Raw genomic sequence first — 18,915 nt, forward strand, 5'->3', positions numbered from 1 at the left:
TCAGTGCAGGGAGACTGTGGCATCTGTTTTGTCTGCTCAAAGACCCTCCCCTTTTTTAAAGTAGCATATTTTGCTCAGGAGCTTTTATTTTATTTTATATATTTTTATTGATTTTAGAGGGGAAGGGAGATGGAGAGAGAGATAGAAATATCAGTGATGAGAGAGAATCTTTGATCCAGCTGCCTTCTGCATGCTCCCTTCTGGGGATCAAGCCTTCAACCCGGGCAGGTGCCCTTGACTGGAATTGAACCTGGGACCTTTCAGTCTTCAGGCAGACGCTCTACCCACTGAGCCAAACAGACTAGGGCCAGAAACCCTTTATCATTCTCCTACAGGTCCTCAGCTCTGATTCATATAGACAAGTCTATGGCTAAATGGTATTCGATTTAAATACTAGTCAACCCTGCCTTCTCCACACCAGTACTAGAACTGAGCTCAGGCTCCTGATATGGTCCACACGGAGGACTAAAAAGAAATCAGGTACCTCTACCTTCTCAAGGTCCATGCACATACAGAATTTTAATAGAAAATGCCAAACATATACAAAAGTACGGTAAGAAGAATAGCACCATGAATCTCCAAATACTCATCAGTCATCTTCAACAAATGGCATGTGTTACTGCTTTTTCTCCTTGATACCTACCTATTCTTGGTATCAGCTCCTGCCCACTTCTCCTGCACTGCCCCCCCGCCCCCTCCATTTTCAGGGATTATTTAGAAGCAAATCCCATTTATCACATGATTTCATCCAGCCAGAGAAACCTCAGCATCCCTCTATAATAGCAATGTAATATAATATAACAATGACCAGTTTGCCTGTCAATTTCCACTTTAAAATTGTGAAATCCCAGAGGTCAGGAATAATCTTATTTTTATGAATAATAGTGGTAATCATAAGTTGGTATGACAAGAAGCCTCTAAGGTGCCACCCACTGCTATCCCTTCCCCTCAAGTATCAAATGGACTTAGTGATTTTCAAATGAATAGAATATGACAAAAGTAATAAGGTGTCATTTCCAAGGTTAGACTACAAAAGGGCTGTAACACCACTCTTCACTCACTCTGAGAGAAGCCAGTGCCATGTTGTGAGCTGTGCCCTATGGAGAGGTCCATGTGGCAAGGCCCTAAGGGAGAGCACCTCTGGCTGACAGCCATGAGAAACTGAGATTCTCAATCCCATAACCTGGGAGGACATGAGTCCTGCCAGCAACCATGGGAGAGAACTTGGAAGCAGATGAGCCATCAGATGCGACTGCAGCCCTGGCTGATACTTCACACCCTCTTGAGAGACCTTGAGCCACAGGCACCCACAGAAACGATGAGATAACAAATGTTTGTGGGTTTAAGTCACCAAGTTTCGGGGTAATTTGTTACATGGCAATAGCTAGCTAATACAGTCAGGCTCTTTGAGCACTTAATGCGAGCCAGGGAGAGATGACCTCTGTCATGCTCACAGCATTTCATATCCCCATTGTGCCATGAAGAAGGGGACTTGGAAAGGTCTGGAAACTTGTCCGGGCACAGCCAGGAAATGGGAGAGCCAGATACCAATGCAGGTGGGTCTACACAGCCATCTCTACCTCAGCTGCATCCAGCCAAGTGCCTGGCACACGGTGGGTGTTCTGTCAGTCCTGGCTGAGCGAAACTATTGGCACCACAGACTGAGGGCGTGGTTAGAAAGAGAAACCTTCGGGGGCAGGGGTAGGGCCCAGCTACGATTGCTCCTGAATACTCCCATTGCAAACGGTACAGAGAGCATTTCCAGAAACATCCAGTATCTTCCACAAAACAGGAAATGGCCAGATCTCACCGGCGCTCCAACGCCAGGGAGGAAGGCAGTGCTGTAGGGCACGAGGCTGGCCTTCCTCGGTGAGTCGGGGTTTATGTCTCCTGTACCACCAAATGGCAGCGACATTCTGCAGTGGATTCATGAGGAGGCTGTGAGTCCACAGGTAACTGTGGGGTAGTGAATGTGAGGGTTGGGGGAGGGGCGTCAATATCCCTATGGTATCCCAGCCTCTATTCACAGGGGTCAAAGGCAATGGAAGCCAACAGGCTACCTATGGTGTTTGCCTCAGAAGGAAAAAGGCTTCAGAATGGAGCTGGCTTAAAGGCCTGATCCCCTGAAATGTAGAGGCCTCACTCTCCCAGGGCCTGTGGAGGCAATCACTCATATTCCTTACCTCGTTCTCTGTCCTGGGCGGGACATTTTCTAATAAATCTATTCCATTGACCACCACACTCTTCTTTTCTTTGATAGGAGCCTTAAATACCATTTTTGAGGACTTCTTATAACCTTCTTTCAAAGACATCAGCACGGGATCTAAGAAAGGCAAGGGACATGTGCTCACTGATGATGGACAGACAGAATTAGCCTCTGCTTAACGGCTGGCCAAGGGTGAGAGAAGTCCCAACAGGAGCAGGTGCAAGGAAATGGGGTGAGCCAGACGAAGGCAAAGCTCTCACACTCTCACCTCCTTCGAGAAGTCCACCCCTTGCAGCACTTACCTCGGTTGATGCCTCCCAGCCATTCATCAGGGGTCAGAGCTGGCTCCGTGCCTGGCGTCATGGGGTAAATATCTTCCTGGTAGGAATCTGACTATAGTGGGGGGAGTGCAAGAGGGAATAGATGGGGAGGGGGCAGCTGAGAAAACCCCTGCTCTTCAGTCAGATTTTCTTCCTCGCTGACCTTCCACCATGTCACCTGCTTTCCTGCCTCCAAGCCTTTGCATTCACAATGTCTCCCACTTGGAATTCCCACCCTGGGCTCATTAGCAAACAACACTGTCCCCACCTTGGGATGTCCTCCGTTCCCCACCCGAAGTCCACGGTGAAAGGGCTACTTCCTCTGGGCTCCTCCAGGCTTACCGTCAGCGGACAGCAAGCTAGGATTGGATGCCGGGGCCCTGGGGAGTCCCGCCCAGCCCCACTCACCCTGCGGGGCACGATCATGGAGATGGGCTCGATCAGGCCCTTGAGAGTCACCAGCTTGTAGAAGCGGAATACCTCGCAAGCCGACACATCCAGCCCATGCTTGGGCATGACCCCTGCGGACAGTTACACATGGCTTCCTGGGGCCCAGGGGGTTCCTCCCTTGGTGTCCCTCTCCCTGATGTCCCCAGCCACGGGGAGAGACCCCCAGCAGTGGGCACTAGATTTGGAGCAATGACGGCTGCAGAGGGCAGTGGGTGGGCTGAGGGCTTCCTGAGTCAGTTCTGTCCTGGGTGGTGACTTCTCGCATAAGCCTCGTGGGCCAGACCTGCTTCGCCAAAGTGCATGCTTTAGAACTGGGGTCTTTTAGGACTGGAAGGGGCTGCAGAAATATTGGGATCTAATCCATTCTTTTTATAGATGAGACTCTTGAGGGTGAGAAGGGAAGGGGCTTGTCCAAGGTCACAGAGTGTTGTTACAAAATAAGCCACAGAACCCATCACCTCCGAAAGGAACTGGCTTCCTGAAGTGTCTGTGTCCCTGATCCTCAGAGAAGAAGGGGGGAAAAACCTTTTTCCATGCACCCCTGAGATTTCAGTGCAGCTTGTCTGCTGTCCTGTGATAGTCTTCCAGGACTGAGAGCAGTCTTCCAGGACACGTGAGTGCATGCATTGTCTGTGTGTGCTGTTAGCCACATCACCCCTTCAGCTGCACTATGGTCATCTACTGAGGGAGTGGTGTGCAGTGTGGTGTTAAAAACACAACCTTGGGGGTAGGGAAGACCCAGGTTTGAATCCTGGCTCTGACCCTCTTTATGGCTGGGAGTCCTTGGGAAAATCATGACCTCAATGAGCTTCAGGTTCCTTGGCTCGTTAGAGAAGGGAAGTAGTCAGGGGACTGAGCGTGAAGATGCTCATTAGCTGCTGGGCACGAAGAGCACAGATAACATTGGTTTCTTTCTCCATGACTTGACCATGCGTCAAAGCTCTCCCTCTCCTCAACTGGAATGGAAAGGCTGCTCTTCCAGACAAGGTCATTCCAGGAGCTGGAGGGCAGTGGTGCAATGGCACCCAAGGGGCATCTGGAGCCAGCAGAGTTCTGCCTGGGGTGAGTTACTTAGCCACTCTGAACCTTCCACCGTGCCCAGCTCATGGTAAAAGCTCAGTAGTGGCCACAGGGGGAGGAAAATAAGAAATGCTTACCATTGGTTCCTCCCTCTGTCTCCTCTTCTCTCTGAGTTTGCGGACCCTACTTTCTACACATCTCCTGGATCCACCCTCTTCTCCCCACTGTCATGCTGTCACCCTAGTTACCATCATTTCTTGCCTAGAAATCCACAGTGGCCGCCTAACTGGTCTCTTTGCCTCCCTCCTGCCTTTCAAAATCCATGCTCCTGAATCCACTCTCCGTACAGGAGCCAGAGCAATCTTCAACCGGACTTTCAGATCACATCGCATTGTCCCACCTCCTACTCACCCACCCAAGGAAAAGAGAACCCTCCGATGTCAGAACCGCGTTGGGCTTCCCATCTGCAAATGGGAATGAAGACCCTGCATCCCTGCCCCTCTCCATGGGCTGCTCATGAGCAGAGATTGCAGTGGATGCCAGACACCAAGGGATGAGCTGGCTCCATGGGGGGTGACAGGTGGCTGGAGATGAGACGGCTGACCTTCAACAGGGGCAGCACCTGTAGGTTCTATCTAACTTGCCTATGAGCTGTGGCCTTCAAGTCTGATATTTTATTGGAGGGGGGTGTAATCCATGAGCCAAATATCCAGTCTCTTGTTCTACAGCCTAACTGCCAGGGCCGCTTCCTGATCCCTTACCTAGGCCTTTCTGCGGGGCTGGGGAGCGAAACTCCATGAGGTAACTCAAGTAGGGCTTCTCCGTGCTGATCTCATAGTACCGGATGTTTCCATCTCCCTGTGGGCAAGGAGAGAAGGAGGTGAGGAAGGTGTGTGTGTGGATGGGGAGGGTTGAGTAAGCCCTGGTCCAGGGGTCTGCTGAAGAGAGCCTCCACTGTGCCTCACAGGTGGTCAAAGACCAGGGAGACCTGGCCGCTGGGTCCCTGGTGGGCCTGCCACAGGGGACCCGCTGGGGGTGTGGTCTGTGTGTATAGACAGCTTTCCTGACAATCCAGGCCATATTTGTCAGAGATCTCCTGGAAGGTGCCTCAAATTCCACCATTAGTCACAGTCCTCTACACCTCAGGCTCTGACCCTTATCCCAGTGTAAAACCATCTCCAGTCCACCTCTGAAGGAATTCTGACACTGACACTTCAGTAAGAACACATGTCAGACCTGAGGGTAGGTTTCCATGGAAAAGAGTAAGAAAGCCCCGGGCTGGCACAGGGGAGGGACAGAGAGGTTGGGTTGGTTCTTAGGGAAGCAGGGAAGGAGTAGGGGCCGCATGGGGGGAGGGGTCTCCCACGGGCTGCCCAGTCCCTCTCCACCTTCTACTACCTTTCCCGCCAGGTACAGCATGTGGGTGTCGGCATCATAGAAGGGGAACAGGAGGCCCGAGAGCCCGTCGATTTCCTCCTCGATCAGAGGCATGGAGAGGTCCTCCTGCGGGGAGGCGGCCAGTATCAGCCTGTGTCCGGGAAGGATGGCATCTCACCTTCCCGAACTCCAGCAAAGCCCTGGGAGCTGCAACCCTTCTACGTCACCTCCCTTCCTTCCCCCCTCTCCCCACCACCCCCACCCCGCAGCTGACCTGGTCCCAGAGGGCAATCTGTCGTGTGTTCCACCTCGAGACCCCGGTCGTGAGAAGCCGCTTCATGTTCCCCAAGAACACCACCCGGTTCACTCTGTGGTTTTTGCAGCTGGCCTCCTGGGGGGACAGAGCGAGCCGGTGAGTCGGGGCCCCGGACACCAGGGTCCTGGAGAAGACGGAATCATGGCCCCCAGGAGATACATCCGTGTCTTCATCCCTGGAACCTGTGGATGTTTCCTTATTTGGAAAGAGGGACTCTGCAGATGTAGGTTTAAGTTGAAATAGGGGATCTCCTGGATTCCCCAGGTGGGTCCTATAACGAGAGCCCTAAAACAGATGGAGGGAGAGTCCACAGACACAGAGAAAGCTTTGTGGCCCTGGAGGCAGAGCTTACAGGGATGTGACCACAAGCCAAGGCAGCCCAGCAGCCGCAGAAGCTGGAGGAGGAAAGAACGGATTCTCCCTGGAGTCCCTGGTGGGAGGGTGGCCCTGCTGACACCTTGATGCCAGAACTCTGGCTTCCAGAACCAGGAGAGAATCCATAGCTGTTGTGTTGGCCACTAGTGCGGTAGTGTGTTACAGCAGCCCCAGGGAAGAAATACCGGGACTGAGGAGCAGTGGAGCCCGAGACTGGGAAACCAGGCCTCTCCGCCATGTCCCGCAGCGGGTGCAGCTCAGGGGAGAGGGAGCTAACGTTGACCAAGCCCCGGGCAGGGCCCGCAAGGTGCCAGGTGCCAGGTGCTCTCCGCAGGGCCCTCGTTTAGCCTGCACAGCAAAACCTACTGGCAGGAACCTGAGGACAGGGCACTCAGGCTGGCTCGCTGTTTGGTGACTCACTGCACCAGGGGCTCCTACGAAGCCGTCCTCCTCTCCTGCCTCCCAGCTCATGGCACTTCCTTCTCCTCCTAACGCACAAGGGTCCTCTGCTGGGATGAGTCAGCATCAGGCAGACACCAGAGGCCGGCGGAGCCGTGCACAGACCCAGGCTGGTGCCCCCTGCCTGGCGTTCAGCTCCAAGTTCTGCCAAAGCAGTGGAGCCCGGAGGAGGCCCTCCCCGTCTCTCGGCTCATGCCCAGGGTGTGAGGTGGAGGCTGGGTTCTATGCTCTCGGGCACCTTTTCTGCTCGGTGTGGGCTCTGGGGTCCCCCTGGCTGGGTTGGAACTCTAGCTCCTCCATGACGGTGACATTCCAGCCTCCGACCCCCTCCGAAGCTCAGTTCCGCCCCCCACCCCTCCATGTGACATGGGAAGAGGAGCAGGACCTGCCTCAGAGGGCTGTCGTGAGGGAATTATATGAAGCCTGTGGCCCTACATGCCACCCGGTGAGCACGGAGGAAATGCTGCTAATACTAGAGATGCTAAGAACGAGGGTAATTGTCTGTAGAAGTAGTGGTAGCTGGCTTTTTGGCCTCACACTATTGGACTCTTCCTAGATTAAACACAACCAGGCCACCATCCATCCTTTCTCGTGTAGGAGGCAAATCTCAAATTTAATCCAAATTTCCCATCCCTCCTAGTGACTGGCATGCTTTAGGTGCTCAAGAAACGTTAATTTCTTACCCCCAAATGGCATCTAATCCCTTCCTCACAGGCAAGACCCAAGAGACTAAAATACCTAAACTGGAGTTAAGTTCACCATCAACCTCCGCACTTGGAGTTGTCCCGGGGCTGGTGTGCGTGGAGGCATTGCTACCAGGCTGGTCCCACACTGGGCTGGGGGTCCAAACCTCTCCTCCTGTGTCCAGGATGAGGTTCGGTCAACACCCACGGACTCATGTGCTGGAGGTGTCACCAGCCTCCTCCCCAGCGCAGGCCGGGAGATCCCATCTGGGGAGAGGGGGGCCGTGGCCAAGAAAGAGAACTAAAGCCCCTCTCCACCAAGGACAAGGCAGGTTCCTGTGAGCCAAGAAGGGCCCAGAGCAGACGGGACAGTCACCAGAGGTGCAGGCAGGTGCATGAGGGAGGGGAGCTGGCTCGGCCTTCCCCTAGGCCTGGCTGACAGCTGAGCCCCAGGCCCCAATACCTTCCCGTCCCCTTGAGAAAGCCGGGCTTCACCTGCAGAACGCGGCCGGAGCGGGGCTCGATCACGCGCAGCTTCTTGTCCTTGCACGTGGTGGCGAGCAGGCTGCCGTCCGTGTTGAAGGACATGCAGAGGATCACGTCCGAGTGGCAGTCGATCATCTTCACGGGCTCCCCCACGTCCAGGTTCCAGATGAGGACCTGGGAGGGCAGCAGGAGTGGGGTCAGCCCTGCTGCTGCCGCCATCGGGCATGTGTCCCTGCTCCACGCCCAATGGTCCTGGGAGAGGTGCCCCGTGCAGGGTGGGGGTGTGCTGGGCTGCAGGGTGGTGTCGCTGAGATCAAAGGCTGATGGGTCCCTGTCTCACAAATCCACGACTGTCCTTGGACTCAGTTTCCACAACAAGCAGGAAGGACAGATGTTCCTTGCCAGGTTCCAGCGGCTGGCACACACCTCTTTTGAGGGGACCCTGGGGATAGGGACTGGGGCTCCATTCTCTTCCCTCCAGCAGCTTTGCTCTTTTTCCCCACCAGGAGAGTGTGGGCTCGGAGTGGCATTCGCCTCCAGTCCATCAGCATCAGAGAGGCAGTACGGGTGCTTCCAGCCTCGATGGACCCCAGGGATGACTGAAGATGCCCAGTCGTGTGTGGCGAATGAATAAATGGGTGGATGAGATACTATTGATGAACATGCCCCAAAGATGCCCTCCTCTCCCCCACCCCCATCCACACTGCCTGCCCTGCCCACCTTGTAGTCATAGCCGGCGCTGAACAGGATGTTGTTGGTGGTGGGGTGCCACTCGACCAGCCCCACACGCCGGCTGTGGCCGTGCAGCTCCAGGAGGGCCTCTGTCATGCTCCGCTTCAGCCCGCCCTCGGGGATCTCCCAGATCCGCACCTGCAGAGGGAACGGAGGGCCTGCGCTGGGCGGCAGGGCAGGCAGAGGCCCGACGCCTCTCCCTCCCACACCAGGCTTCTGCCATCTGGGTGGGTAGGCGCCTCATGGCCTGCCGGGTGAGCAGAGCTGACTGAGGCCCCAGGGGAGTTTCGAGGATGTGATTGAAGAGGAAAGAGGCCATCCCCTCTCTTCCCTCGGGAGGGTCATGCTGAGCAGCTCGGAGCCAGTGCTGAATTCTAAAGCCTATCTCTGCTTCCCCTCCCTCACCCTTTTAAGAGGTCTGCCTTCAGCCCCAGCTCCTGTTTGGACCATAGAGCCTTGTCCCTGATCCTGTCCCCCACCCACGAGGGACACCTGAGCAGAGGGAAACCGTCTGGGAGGTGGGAAGTCCAGAGTCTCCTGAGAGATGAGAAACCAAGGGGCAAAGATTCTCCTCGGATGTGGAAGCCTGAGCTGAAAGGATGGGCAGAGCCTGCAGGCAGCTGCTATTTCCAGGCTTATGGTGCTGATGGAGAAGCAGAAAAAAGATGCTCTGCAGAGAGGAGGAGGGGCTCACGGAGAGGCAGTGAAAAGAGACCACGAGGCCCCAGAGGGAGAGAAATGGAACAGTTTCTCTGTAATCTTTGAATACCCACCCGCCCCCATTATTTCCACCGGCTCTCCCGGTGGGCTTGTCCATCAAGCCGAACAGGCTCTGCAGAGTCTCAACGGTTTCATCCAGAGATGCAGGAAGTCTTGCCTGGCCTTGCCCACTGGCAGAATAGGATGAGATACTGCTTGTAAAAGTTGGTAAGCTGTAAAGCTCTCTACAGAACTAAGGGATTATAAACCTGGCTCTAGTTGTTATCATCATTTATGCTATTTATTATGATCTGACTGGTGAAGAGGCAAGAATACATGTGACTACAACTTAGGACATCTTTAAAACAACCCTGAAAATCTGAACTCCACCCTTAATGGTAAGGTGAAAAACAGGACAAACAGCTTTGAGATACCATTTTTAATCTTCTAAAATAGCCACCTTAAAGAAAGAGCTGGCAGTGGCAGATTATATTGTAGGTTTAATCGGTGTTGGTAGTATTATAAAGCAGTCACCTTTCAGAAACAATGTAGCCATTTTTAGTAGAAACTGTAAGACATTTCTATTATCTGACTTAGTAATTTCATTCTTAAAACCCAATATAAGCAAAAATCTCTATGTATGAAGATGTTCATTGTAACATTACCTATACAGAAAACTTAGAAACACTCTAAATGACCAACATGAGAACAATCTAATGTCATATCAGTGTGGAATATTAGCCATCCCGTTATAATTCTGAAGCCTGTTAAAGAAAGCCAGTTATAGCCTGGCCAGCAGGGCTCAGTGGTTGAGCATCGACCTATCCACCAGGAGGTCATGGTTCCATTCCTGGTCAGGGCACATGCCCAGGTTGCGGGCTCGATCCCCAATGTGGGGCGTGCAGGAGGCAGCTGATCAATGATTCTCTCTCATCATTGATGCTTCTATCTCTCTCTCTCCCTTCCTCTCTGAAATTAATATATATATTTTATTTTATATATTTATAATATATTTATAATATATATTTTATAATATATATATTTTATAATATATATTATAAAATATATATATTTTAAATATATGTTTTATTGATTTTTTTTACAAAGAGGAAGGGAGAGGGATAGAGAGTTAGAAACATCGATGAGAGAGAGACATCAATCAGCTGCCTCCTGCACACACCCTACTGGGGATGTGCCTGCAACCAAGATACATGCCCTTGACCAGAATCGAACCTGGGACCTTTCAGACCACAGGCCAACGCTCTATCCATTGAGCCAAACCGGTTCCGGATATATATATATTTTTAAAGAAAGCCACTTACAGGCACTCTGAAGGACAGGGGAGCAAGGCTGTGAACTGGGGGTGCCCCGAAGGGAATTCCCTTGGCAGACTTTTCCCTTGTTGGTCCTTTCCCCTCAGACTATGGAAATGAGCATTTCCCACACTTGGTTTCCCTGAAGACCCAGCTCTGCACAGGCAGACACAGGGCCTTAGGGAGAGAAAGGCAGGTCCAATCAAGGACCGGGGTCACCCTCAGGTGTACCATCCTGTTTTAAAAACACGCCCCAGAAAACGTTTATAATTAGGGGACAGTTGAATGTTTTCCCATCCTCACTGTCATCTCTTTAGACTCCATGATCCTTCCTCCAAAGGCCCTGCGTGAGGCCTTCTGGGATGCGGTCTGATCTGGAAATGGTGGGAGGCTGGCGTGGGGACCCGGTGGGTGACTCAGTAATTACCAACAAGACATATCCCTCTTGTCCCCAAATGTACTAGAGGAAGGGGACCCTTGAAGAGAAAAGACTAATATTTGAAGGGGACACACACACACACACACACACACACACACACACACACGTTCCTTTCCTTTTTACCCAAAGGGGATACTACCGGTATTATACATGCACTTCTGCAACTTTTCTCATGTAACAGCAGAGAGTGGGCATCCTTCCACACCACTACACATGATCCACCTCATCGTTGTAAGCGGCCCGGGGACATCTGTTGTATGATTGTGCCATGATGGATTTAATCAACCTCTAATAGTGAGCACCTGGCTTCTGCCCGCTTTTTCCATTATTACAACTCATCCTCTGACGAACAGCCTGTAACACAAGTTTGTGCATGGGTGTGAGTGTTCCTGTAGGACTCTTGCCTGGAAGTGTTTCATTATAGTTTCTGTAAAATGGTTCCCAAAGCTCTTCCAGTTCCACCAACAGAGTCTGCTTCTCTACCGAGGTCTCTACAACTCTGTTTTCAGAATTGGATTTCTGCTCACTGGATTAAAAGTGCCACTGCTGTTTGGACTTGCATTTCTTTGATTCTGAGAAATACCTGGCCTCCTTTGTGTGCACTTGGGAAGCTTGAGGAGCTTTCAGACTCGAGGGGATGAGACTCTTTTAAAAAAAAATATTTTTAATTGATTTCAGAGATGAAGGGAGAGGAAGAGAGGGATAGAAACATCGATGATGAGAGAGAATCACTGATTGGCTGTCTCCTGCACGCTCCACACTGGAGATCGAGCCCGAAACCCAAGCACATGCCCTGACTGGGAATCGAACTGTGACATGCTGGTTCATAAGTCAATGCTTAACCACTGAGCCACGCCAGCTGGGCGAGGGGATGAGACTTTAAGGGGCAGAATGATGGGTCAGTGTGGAGGCACTTGGGGGCAAAGGATCCTGTCTATGAATACCTCATACTATCTCTCTTTTTTCTTTTTAAAAAAAATCTTCACCCAAAGATATGTTTTTATTGATTTTTAGAGAGAGAGAAAGGGAGAGGCAGAGAGAGAATCATCATTGTGAGAGACATAGGCACCCTGATTAGATATTGAACCCCATAACCTTTTGTTGTACAGGAAGATGGTCTAACCAACTGGGCCACCTGGCCAGGGCCTCATCCTGTCTCCCAAGGACAGCAGGCAAGCGTGTACACACATGAACACCAAGAATTCCGGGCGCAAGTGGTGACTGAGGCAGGACAGTGGCCTCTGGCCTTTGAGGAAGATCTCTGAAGCAGAGTTGAGCCTCATACTTCCACACAGGCTTCTGGTGAGCCGGACCCTCGCTGGCCAATGGGATGGTGTGAGCTTGCCCCCTGCTTGCCCTTGAGCTGCATACAGTGGGGCTGACACAGTGGAGCACCTGTGGGGGCATAGCTGGGGAAATCTCAAATCCAGTCTTGGGGGTGATGGTGGGAGGAAGGGAAGAAGCAGGGTTAAAAAAGAGGATATCAACCCAGGTTTGAAAATACCAACTGGGGATGTGGGGAAGGGTGGGGACACAGAAAAATGACCAGTGTTGGGGGAGAGGGGGGTCAGCACAGTCGTTGGGGAAATGGCAGGCAGGTCAGCCTGGCTGGTGTGCGGCGGGCTGGCAGGGGGCAGAGGAGGCCGGAGGCCGTGTGTGTCAAACCGGGTCACCGAGGCCCAAAGGAGCACTGCTTTGGGGGAGTCTCAGAAAAAATGAACCCTTTCCCAGAGCCCAATTCCTGAGCAGGCAGGCACCCGAGGCATCCCTGGGTGGTGTCACAGGCCAGGCTAAGGCATAGACACATGGGGGTCCACCCAGGCTCTAATCTCACTGACAAGCTTGGACAAGCCAGTTAACGTCTCTGAGGCTCATGCTCCTTGTCTAGGCGATGCATTGAGGTGTGCGTGCCATTTAGAGGTGGGTGGGTTAAAGCGAACTGAGCTCGGAGTCCTTGTGAGTCTGAGGCTTTGTTTGGGCGACGGCTCTGCCTACTAACCTTCAGGCTAAGCCTTGAACTGGATCCCCATCCTGTGCGGGAAGGGCTGCAAGGGAGAAGGGAGGGCTGTTTTCACCAACAACTGTGGGAGTGATGTCCCAGGCAGGGCTTGGGGGACCCTGATGGAAAATGTCCCTCAGAGAGGGAAGGAGGCTTCTTGTCTGACCCCCATTTGATATCAGCCTTCCTGGGCCCCAGGCTTCTCATGGGCACATTGAGACAGTGTAAGTTAATCTTCCAAATTTTTGTGCTGCTGACATCATTGAATGGGCCCCAAGGGGGAGAGACTAACTCTGATCCACCGCTACCGCTAACAGTTGGTGCCACATGCTATGGGAGCTCGCCGGGGGACTAGGGGCTGGAAAAGGAAGTCCAATCCCTTCGTATTCAAGGGATTTGCTGGCGGAAAAAGAGTGGACGGGCATGGGAGGAGCGAGGAGCTGTGGTCTGCCCAGAAGTTGCTCTTGGAGGCTACTTCAATTCAACGGGAAAACCAACAGAGCCTGCCAAACCGGATTTCTGGAAGGAAGGGGAGGGGAGAAGTGGGAAAAGTATTCTCTCCAGCCAGGCAGCTGTGACTGGGATCATCCCCTTCACAGGTCCCTGGGTCAGAGCCCTGCTTATCTCGGTTACAGGCATCCAACAAAGCATGCGCAGCCCCTCCCTGCGTCACCGTTAGACACCAGGGTACGGTCCTTGGTCTCAAGTAGCTCACAGTCTTTGGGGGAGACAGCAGACACGTGCAGACAAGGCTAAGGCAAGACAGCTGATAAGCACTGTTAACAAAGCTACAAAACTAGCGCCTGTGTGCACGGAGGGGGAGGGAGCAGCTGGCCAACAGGGAGAGCCCTGGGGTCTGACAAGCTACATTGAGATCCAGGCTCTGCTCATACTGGTGAGACTTCAGCCAAGCTACTTAGCCTCTCTCAGCCCCAGTCTTCTCATCTGTGAGAATAATTATACCTCTAGCCCTGGCTGGTTTGGCTCAGTGGGTAGAGCGTCAGCCTGCGGACTAAAGGGTCCCAGGTTCAATTCTGGCCAGGAGCACATGCCTGAGTTGTGGGCTTGATTCCCCTTTAGTAGGCAGTGTGTAAAAGGCAACCAATCAGTGATTCTCTCTCATCGTTGATGTTTCTATCTCTCTATTACTCTCCCTTCCTCTCTGAAATAAATAAAAATATTTTTTAAAAATTATACCTGTAATCACAGTTGTATGAAGACTAAATGAAGATAAAATATGTACCCTACCAAGCAGAGTACTGAAGCACCTAATAGTACATAACAATGCTTGCAAGTTTTATATAGGCCATTTTAATTAATCTACTGATTTTGTTGAATCCGTCCAATTTTAGATGTGCTCTATGTTTTCCATACACACTTTGTCTCCCCAGTGTAGTCGATGTATATGGTATAAAGTTTGTCTATTTTACAGAATGCAGCATACATCTCCTCTTTAAAATTACTATGTGATTATGAAGGTGTCTGGTTGGGACTCTCTCAGGTTTTGACAATTTGAGGGTCATGGTTGCAGGTGACTTAGGGCCAGAGTCTAGTGAGGATCTGCTTGGTGACTCTGACGACACTGTTCCTAAAGGAAAGGATGTTCCGTTTAGGGCAGTGATCGGCAAACCCTGGCTCACGAGCTACATGCGGCTCTTTGGCCCCCTGAGTGTGGCTTTTCCACAAAATACCACTGCCTGGGTGAGTCTATTTTGACGAAGTGGCTTTAGCAGAAGCTTAAGTTTAAAAAATTTGGCTCTCAAAAGAAATTTCAATCGTTGTACCATTGATATTTGGCTCTGTGGACTAATGAGTTCGCCGACCACTGCAAACTTTTGGGATCTGCTTGTTACACAGCAAAGACACAGTCCTTGTTGCCTGTGTCTGTGGGAGAGGAGCTCTGAGAAGGCACTGAAGCTCACAGTGGTCCCAGTAGCTGGGAGAAGACCCAGATAGAGATTCCAACAACTTAGGATTTACTTTTTATTTTTCAGTATGTTTTATTTTTATTGATTTTTAGAGAGAGGGGAAGGGAGAGGGAGCAAGAGAAACATCGATGTGAGAGAGAAACATCAACGGGTTGCCTTCTGTACCCAACAGGGACCGGGGATTGAACCCACAAACTAGGTATATGCCCTGATTGGAAATCAACTGGTGACACCCACCCCCACCCCTGTGAATGGGACAACGCTCAACAAACTGAGCCACACCTGCCAGGGCGCACACACACACACACTCTGTGTGGAACAGTGTGGGGAGAAACATTGTACATTATGGTTTCCGCCCTCGGGAAGCATCCAGTTTAGCTATCCTACATCGCACAGTCACCGGCCTCAGGATTTCCAGCCGCTCCACAGAGACAGCGCCTGGGCCAGATCTCAGCAGCTCTCCTGTCTTCTCAGCAAGAAGAGAGCGACAGGAGGGTCTCGCCCAGGGCCAGGAGGCTCCTGGAGCTCCCAGCTCCCCATTTCTTCCCAATTATCCTGTTTCCTACTAGAAACGGAGCTTCTCGCCACTCACCTACACAAGAGGTAGGATCTCAGTCTACGTTCCTATTGATCTCTCCTGACCACCTAACTGCTTCCCAAAGTGAGAAACAAGTCACCGCAAACCCGGGGAGGTGCGAGAGGCCCCCTGGGCCCAGAAGGAAGCGTGACTGAGCATCTCCTGCTGCGAGTCCCGTGAGGCGGCTACTGGAGGATTAGCTGGCATGTCAACGTAGAGCTGGACACATAGATGGATCCATGCTGCAGATTACTATTATTATTTTACTTATTTTTTAAAATTACTGATTATTCTTCCACAGGTAAGGAAACGAAGCACAGAGAGTTTAGGACACTTGCCTGGGGCTGCACAGCTAGGAAGGGAGGAGCTGGGATTCAAACTCAGGCTTGGAACCAGGCAAACTACCCTGTCCCTCCCTTCTTCACCCCTGCCCTTGCCCAGTCCCTTCCTGCTCCCCGGGCTGGAATCTGACAGCCTGGGTAGGGCACGGTCTGTCCTTCTGTTCATCTATTCCAGGAAAGAAGTACAGCTCCCTGGCCCCAAGTATCTAGAAACCGCCCTCTTCTCATCACCGCTCTGTCCCCAGGGTGAGGCACAGGGTCTGACCTATAACAGGCACCCGGGACACACCTGTTGAGTGGATGAATCACTGGGAGAACCTGAGACAGCCCAGAGGCCATCCGCTGGTTCAGCAATGAATCACCTGACCCAGGTGAGAGGCTAGTCCAGTGGTCAGCAAACTCATTAGTCAACAGGGCCAAATACCAACAGTACAACGACTGAAATTTCTTTTGAGAGCCAATTTTCTTAAACTTAAACTATATAGGTGGGTACATTGTTATTAACTTAATTGGGGTACTTTTTCAATCGCACGTGTGCACCCACACGTGGTATTTTGTGGAAGAGCCATGCTCAAGGGGCCAAAGAGCCGCATGTGGCTTGCGAGCCTCGGCTTGCCAACCTCTGGGCTAGTCCTTACTCCGGCTGGGGTGAGCAGGATAGATGAGAACTCACCCCTTTCCTGCTGGTTTGGAAGCAGGGCCTGGTGGGGGTGGAGGTGGGGGTGGATTTCCTTCCTAGATTTTGAAGCTCAGCATTCAGCTCAGTCCTTTTTGGAAAACAATGACACAAGGCCTAGTTGGGGGCTCACTGAGCAGACGGAGATGTAGTAGGAAGAACATGTACTGAGTGTCTGACCCCCAGCCCTCTGTCCACCCCTCACTGGAGCAAGTCATTTAAACCCTTTGGTCCCCACTAAGGCTAAGACAGTAGCAGTTTATGTTTATGGAGTGCTTAGTAGCCACAAACCACTTTTATATTCATTTCGTTCTCATGATGAACACAATATGGTCCCCGATTTACAGCAAGGCACCTGCTACCCAGGAAGGTAAAGGAACTGGGCCAAGGTCACACATGCAGGAAGTGGCGGAGCCAGGATTTGAACCTAGACCTGGCCTCCTGAGCCTGGCTGCTCAGCACACGAGCCACACTGCCCGTTTCTCTGCAGCCGCCAGGGCATTGGCGAGGCCTCCTGGGGCTCCTGTCCTTCCATCGCCAGGGGTGTGCTGCTCCCTCCCAGCTCCAGGAGGTGTGATTCTCAGGTGTGTGAGAGGGGGTGTGGGGGTGGCTTTCGGCTGCTTCCAGCAGAGCTGACATCGTGCCCCAGCCCACCCCTCGCTCCCCGGGGAGGGGTGTCATCTCTGGGGAGGGGGTGGTGAGGACAGCCGTTGGATGGAGGGGCAAAGAAATGGAAGGCGCAGGGAAGATGCTGACTTGGCCCACCCAGGAGAGGAGCCTGCCTTCCTCCCTCCTCCGTCACTCTCCTGAGACCACGCTCTCCTCTCCTTGAGATGTCAGAAACCTCTCCCTCTGCGGCTGCCGGAGAAGTGCTGAGAGCAGGGGCTTGGAAACCCAGAGCGCCCTTCCCTGCGCCTGCCAGCCCGCCCTAGCTGCGGCAGAAGCTATAAAAAGCACAGCCCTTCAACAATAGGTGACATCACCCAGCAGCAGCAAGAACTGGATTCTGCCAGATGCCAGGAGAGTGACGGCCCCCACCCTCCCTCAGGACAGGAGCCCTTGGGAACGGGCCGGGGTCTATTCCACTGGATCCCGGGAGGGGTGGGTTAGACTCTGGGGGAGGGAGGCAAAGGAGGGAGGCTGGGGGAGGGAAGGCTGATCCCCAGGGACATGGAGGGTGGGTGTCACTTCACTGGAGATTTATCAAGGGGGAGGGGTACATGGGAAAGGAGCTGGGAGCGGGTGGAGGCTTGCTAGATTCCATCAGTGTCCTCAGCATGTTCTGAGACAAGGAGAGGCACTGGAGGGTAGGAATGGGCGAACAGGCAAAGACACGGGCAAGACCTGCTGTGGCAGCTTCTCCCTGGGCCCTCAGGCTGCTCCTTTACCCGGCCCGCGGGTAGCACAGCGCCGGGCACACGGCAGCTCACTGACTGGCCTCTTAACCCGGTTCTGGGTGTCGTTTCTGATGTGCAGTGAAACTGACCCTTTGGCGGAGTGGTGGAGGGAGGGTGTCTCAGAGACCTGCCCAAGACGCCCAGAGGGACGTGCAGGGAGGGACGTTTAGGGAAGCTGATGTTGGCTGATGTCCTTTCTAGTTCCAATGTCCTGGGGTCTGCCAGAACAGCCCTGGCTGGCCCGCAGGCTCCTCTCTCCCGGGAACTGGCCAAGCTGCCACGTGGGCTGCGCACAGAGGGAAGGCTGAGAGGTAACTGTTGAGCGTCTGATGGAGCTGAACCTCAGTTTCCTCACCGTTGGAGCTACAGCCGGGGGTGAGGTGCTCAGAGTGCTGGCGGGGAGTCAGGAGAGCTGAGACACACACCCCTTGTGTGACCGGGGCCTCCACCTCAGGGGCCTGTGGGCTCCGGGCCAAGACCCTTGGCCCTGAGGCTGGGAAGGGGCAGAGGCCTGTGGGACAAAGCAAGGCGCCAAGCTGCTGCCCAGCCCGGCAACCAGAGCAAGAGCTTAGCGCCTCTGTCTGGAGACTTAACCTCCTTCTCTCTGGATCAGCAGCCTGGGCTGACCCAGCCCTCCCTGTGGCGCCCCCACCCCGTCCCCGCTGGGTGTCCCTCCTCTTCACACGCTCCCCTGGGTGCTCCCCTTCTCTGTGGAGCCACATTCCAGCACGTGTCCAGCTGGCTCAGGGCCCCTCCCTTCACAAAGCTGGTTCTGACCCTTCAGCCCCACTAATCCCCCTCCCGGGGCCCTCCCCAGGCACAGGCGTCAGCCACACACCGCACACCTGTGCCCCGGCTTAGGCTCAGAGGCCCGGGCCTCACTTCAAAGTGCAGCTGCTCCCCTGGCATCCCCGGCTGCTCTCTGCTGCCAGCCTCCCTCCGCGCCCCTCTCCTGCCCGCTCCTCTCCCTGGCCAGCTCCCCAGCCACACCAGACACCTCCTTTTCCCAAACACTCCGTATGCATTCTGCTGTGGTCTGAAGGCTCGTGTGGCCCCCGAATTCATATGTGGAAATCCTAAGCCCCCAAAGGTGATGCTATGAGGAAGGGAGGCCTCTGGGAG

At 53.2% G+C, this 18,915-nt stretch overlaps 1 protein-coding gene and 1 long non-coding RNA gene across 2 annotated transcripts in view; one reads left to right on the top strand and one right to left on the bottom strand.

Annotated features, from left to right (window-relative positions):
* The window catches only part of LOC311624814, a 654,664-nt gene that overhangs the window by 561,241 nt on the left and 74,508 nt on the right, over positions 1-18,915 (top strand). The window lies entirely within an intron of this gene.
* The window catches only part of CORO2B (coronin 2B), a 127,155-nt gene that overhangs the window by 3,990 nt on the left and 104,250 nt on the right, over positions 1-18,915 (bottom strand). The window contains exons 4-11 of the mRNA XM_084887417.1: positions 8,413-8,562; positions 7,702-7,866; positions 5,648-5,764; positions 5,395-5,499; positions 4,758-4,854; positions 2,935-3,047; positions 2,509-2,599; positions 2,184-2,323 (exon numbers count right to left, since the gene is read on the bottom strand). Of these exons, the coding sequence (XP_084743543.1) occupies positions 2,184-2,323; positions 2,509-2,599; positions 2,935-3,047; positions 4,758-4,854; positions 5,395-5,499; positions 5,648-5,764; positions 7,702-7,866; positions 8,413-8,562 (978 nt within the window). The remainder of the gene's footprint in view (positions 1-2,183; positions 2,324-2,508; positions 2,600-2,934; positions 3,048-4,757; positions 4,855-5,394; positions 5,500-5,647; positions 5,765-7,701; positions 7,867-8,412; positions 8,563-18,915) is intronic.

Source organism: Pipistrellus hanaki (genome assembly GCF_964339955.1).
Source record: "Pipistrellus hanaki genome assembly, chromosome: 1".
In the NCBI taxonomy this organism is placed as follows: Eukaryota; Metazoa; Chordata; class Mammalia; order Chiroptera; family Vespertilionidae; genus Pipistrellus; species Pipistrellus hanaki.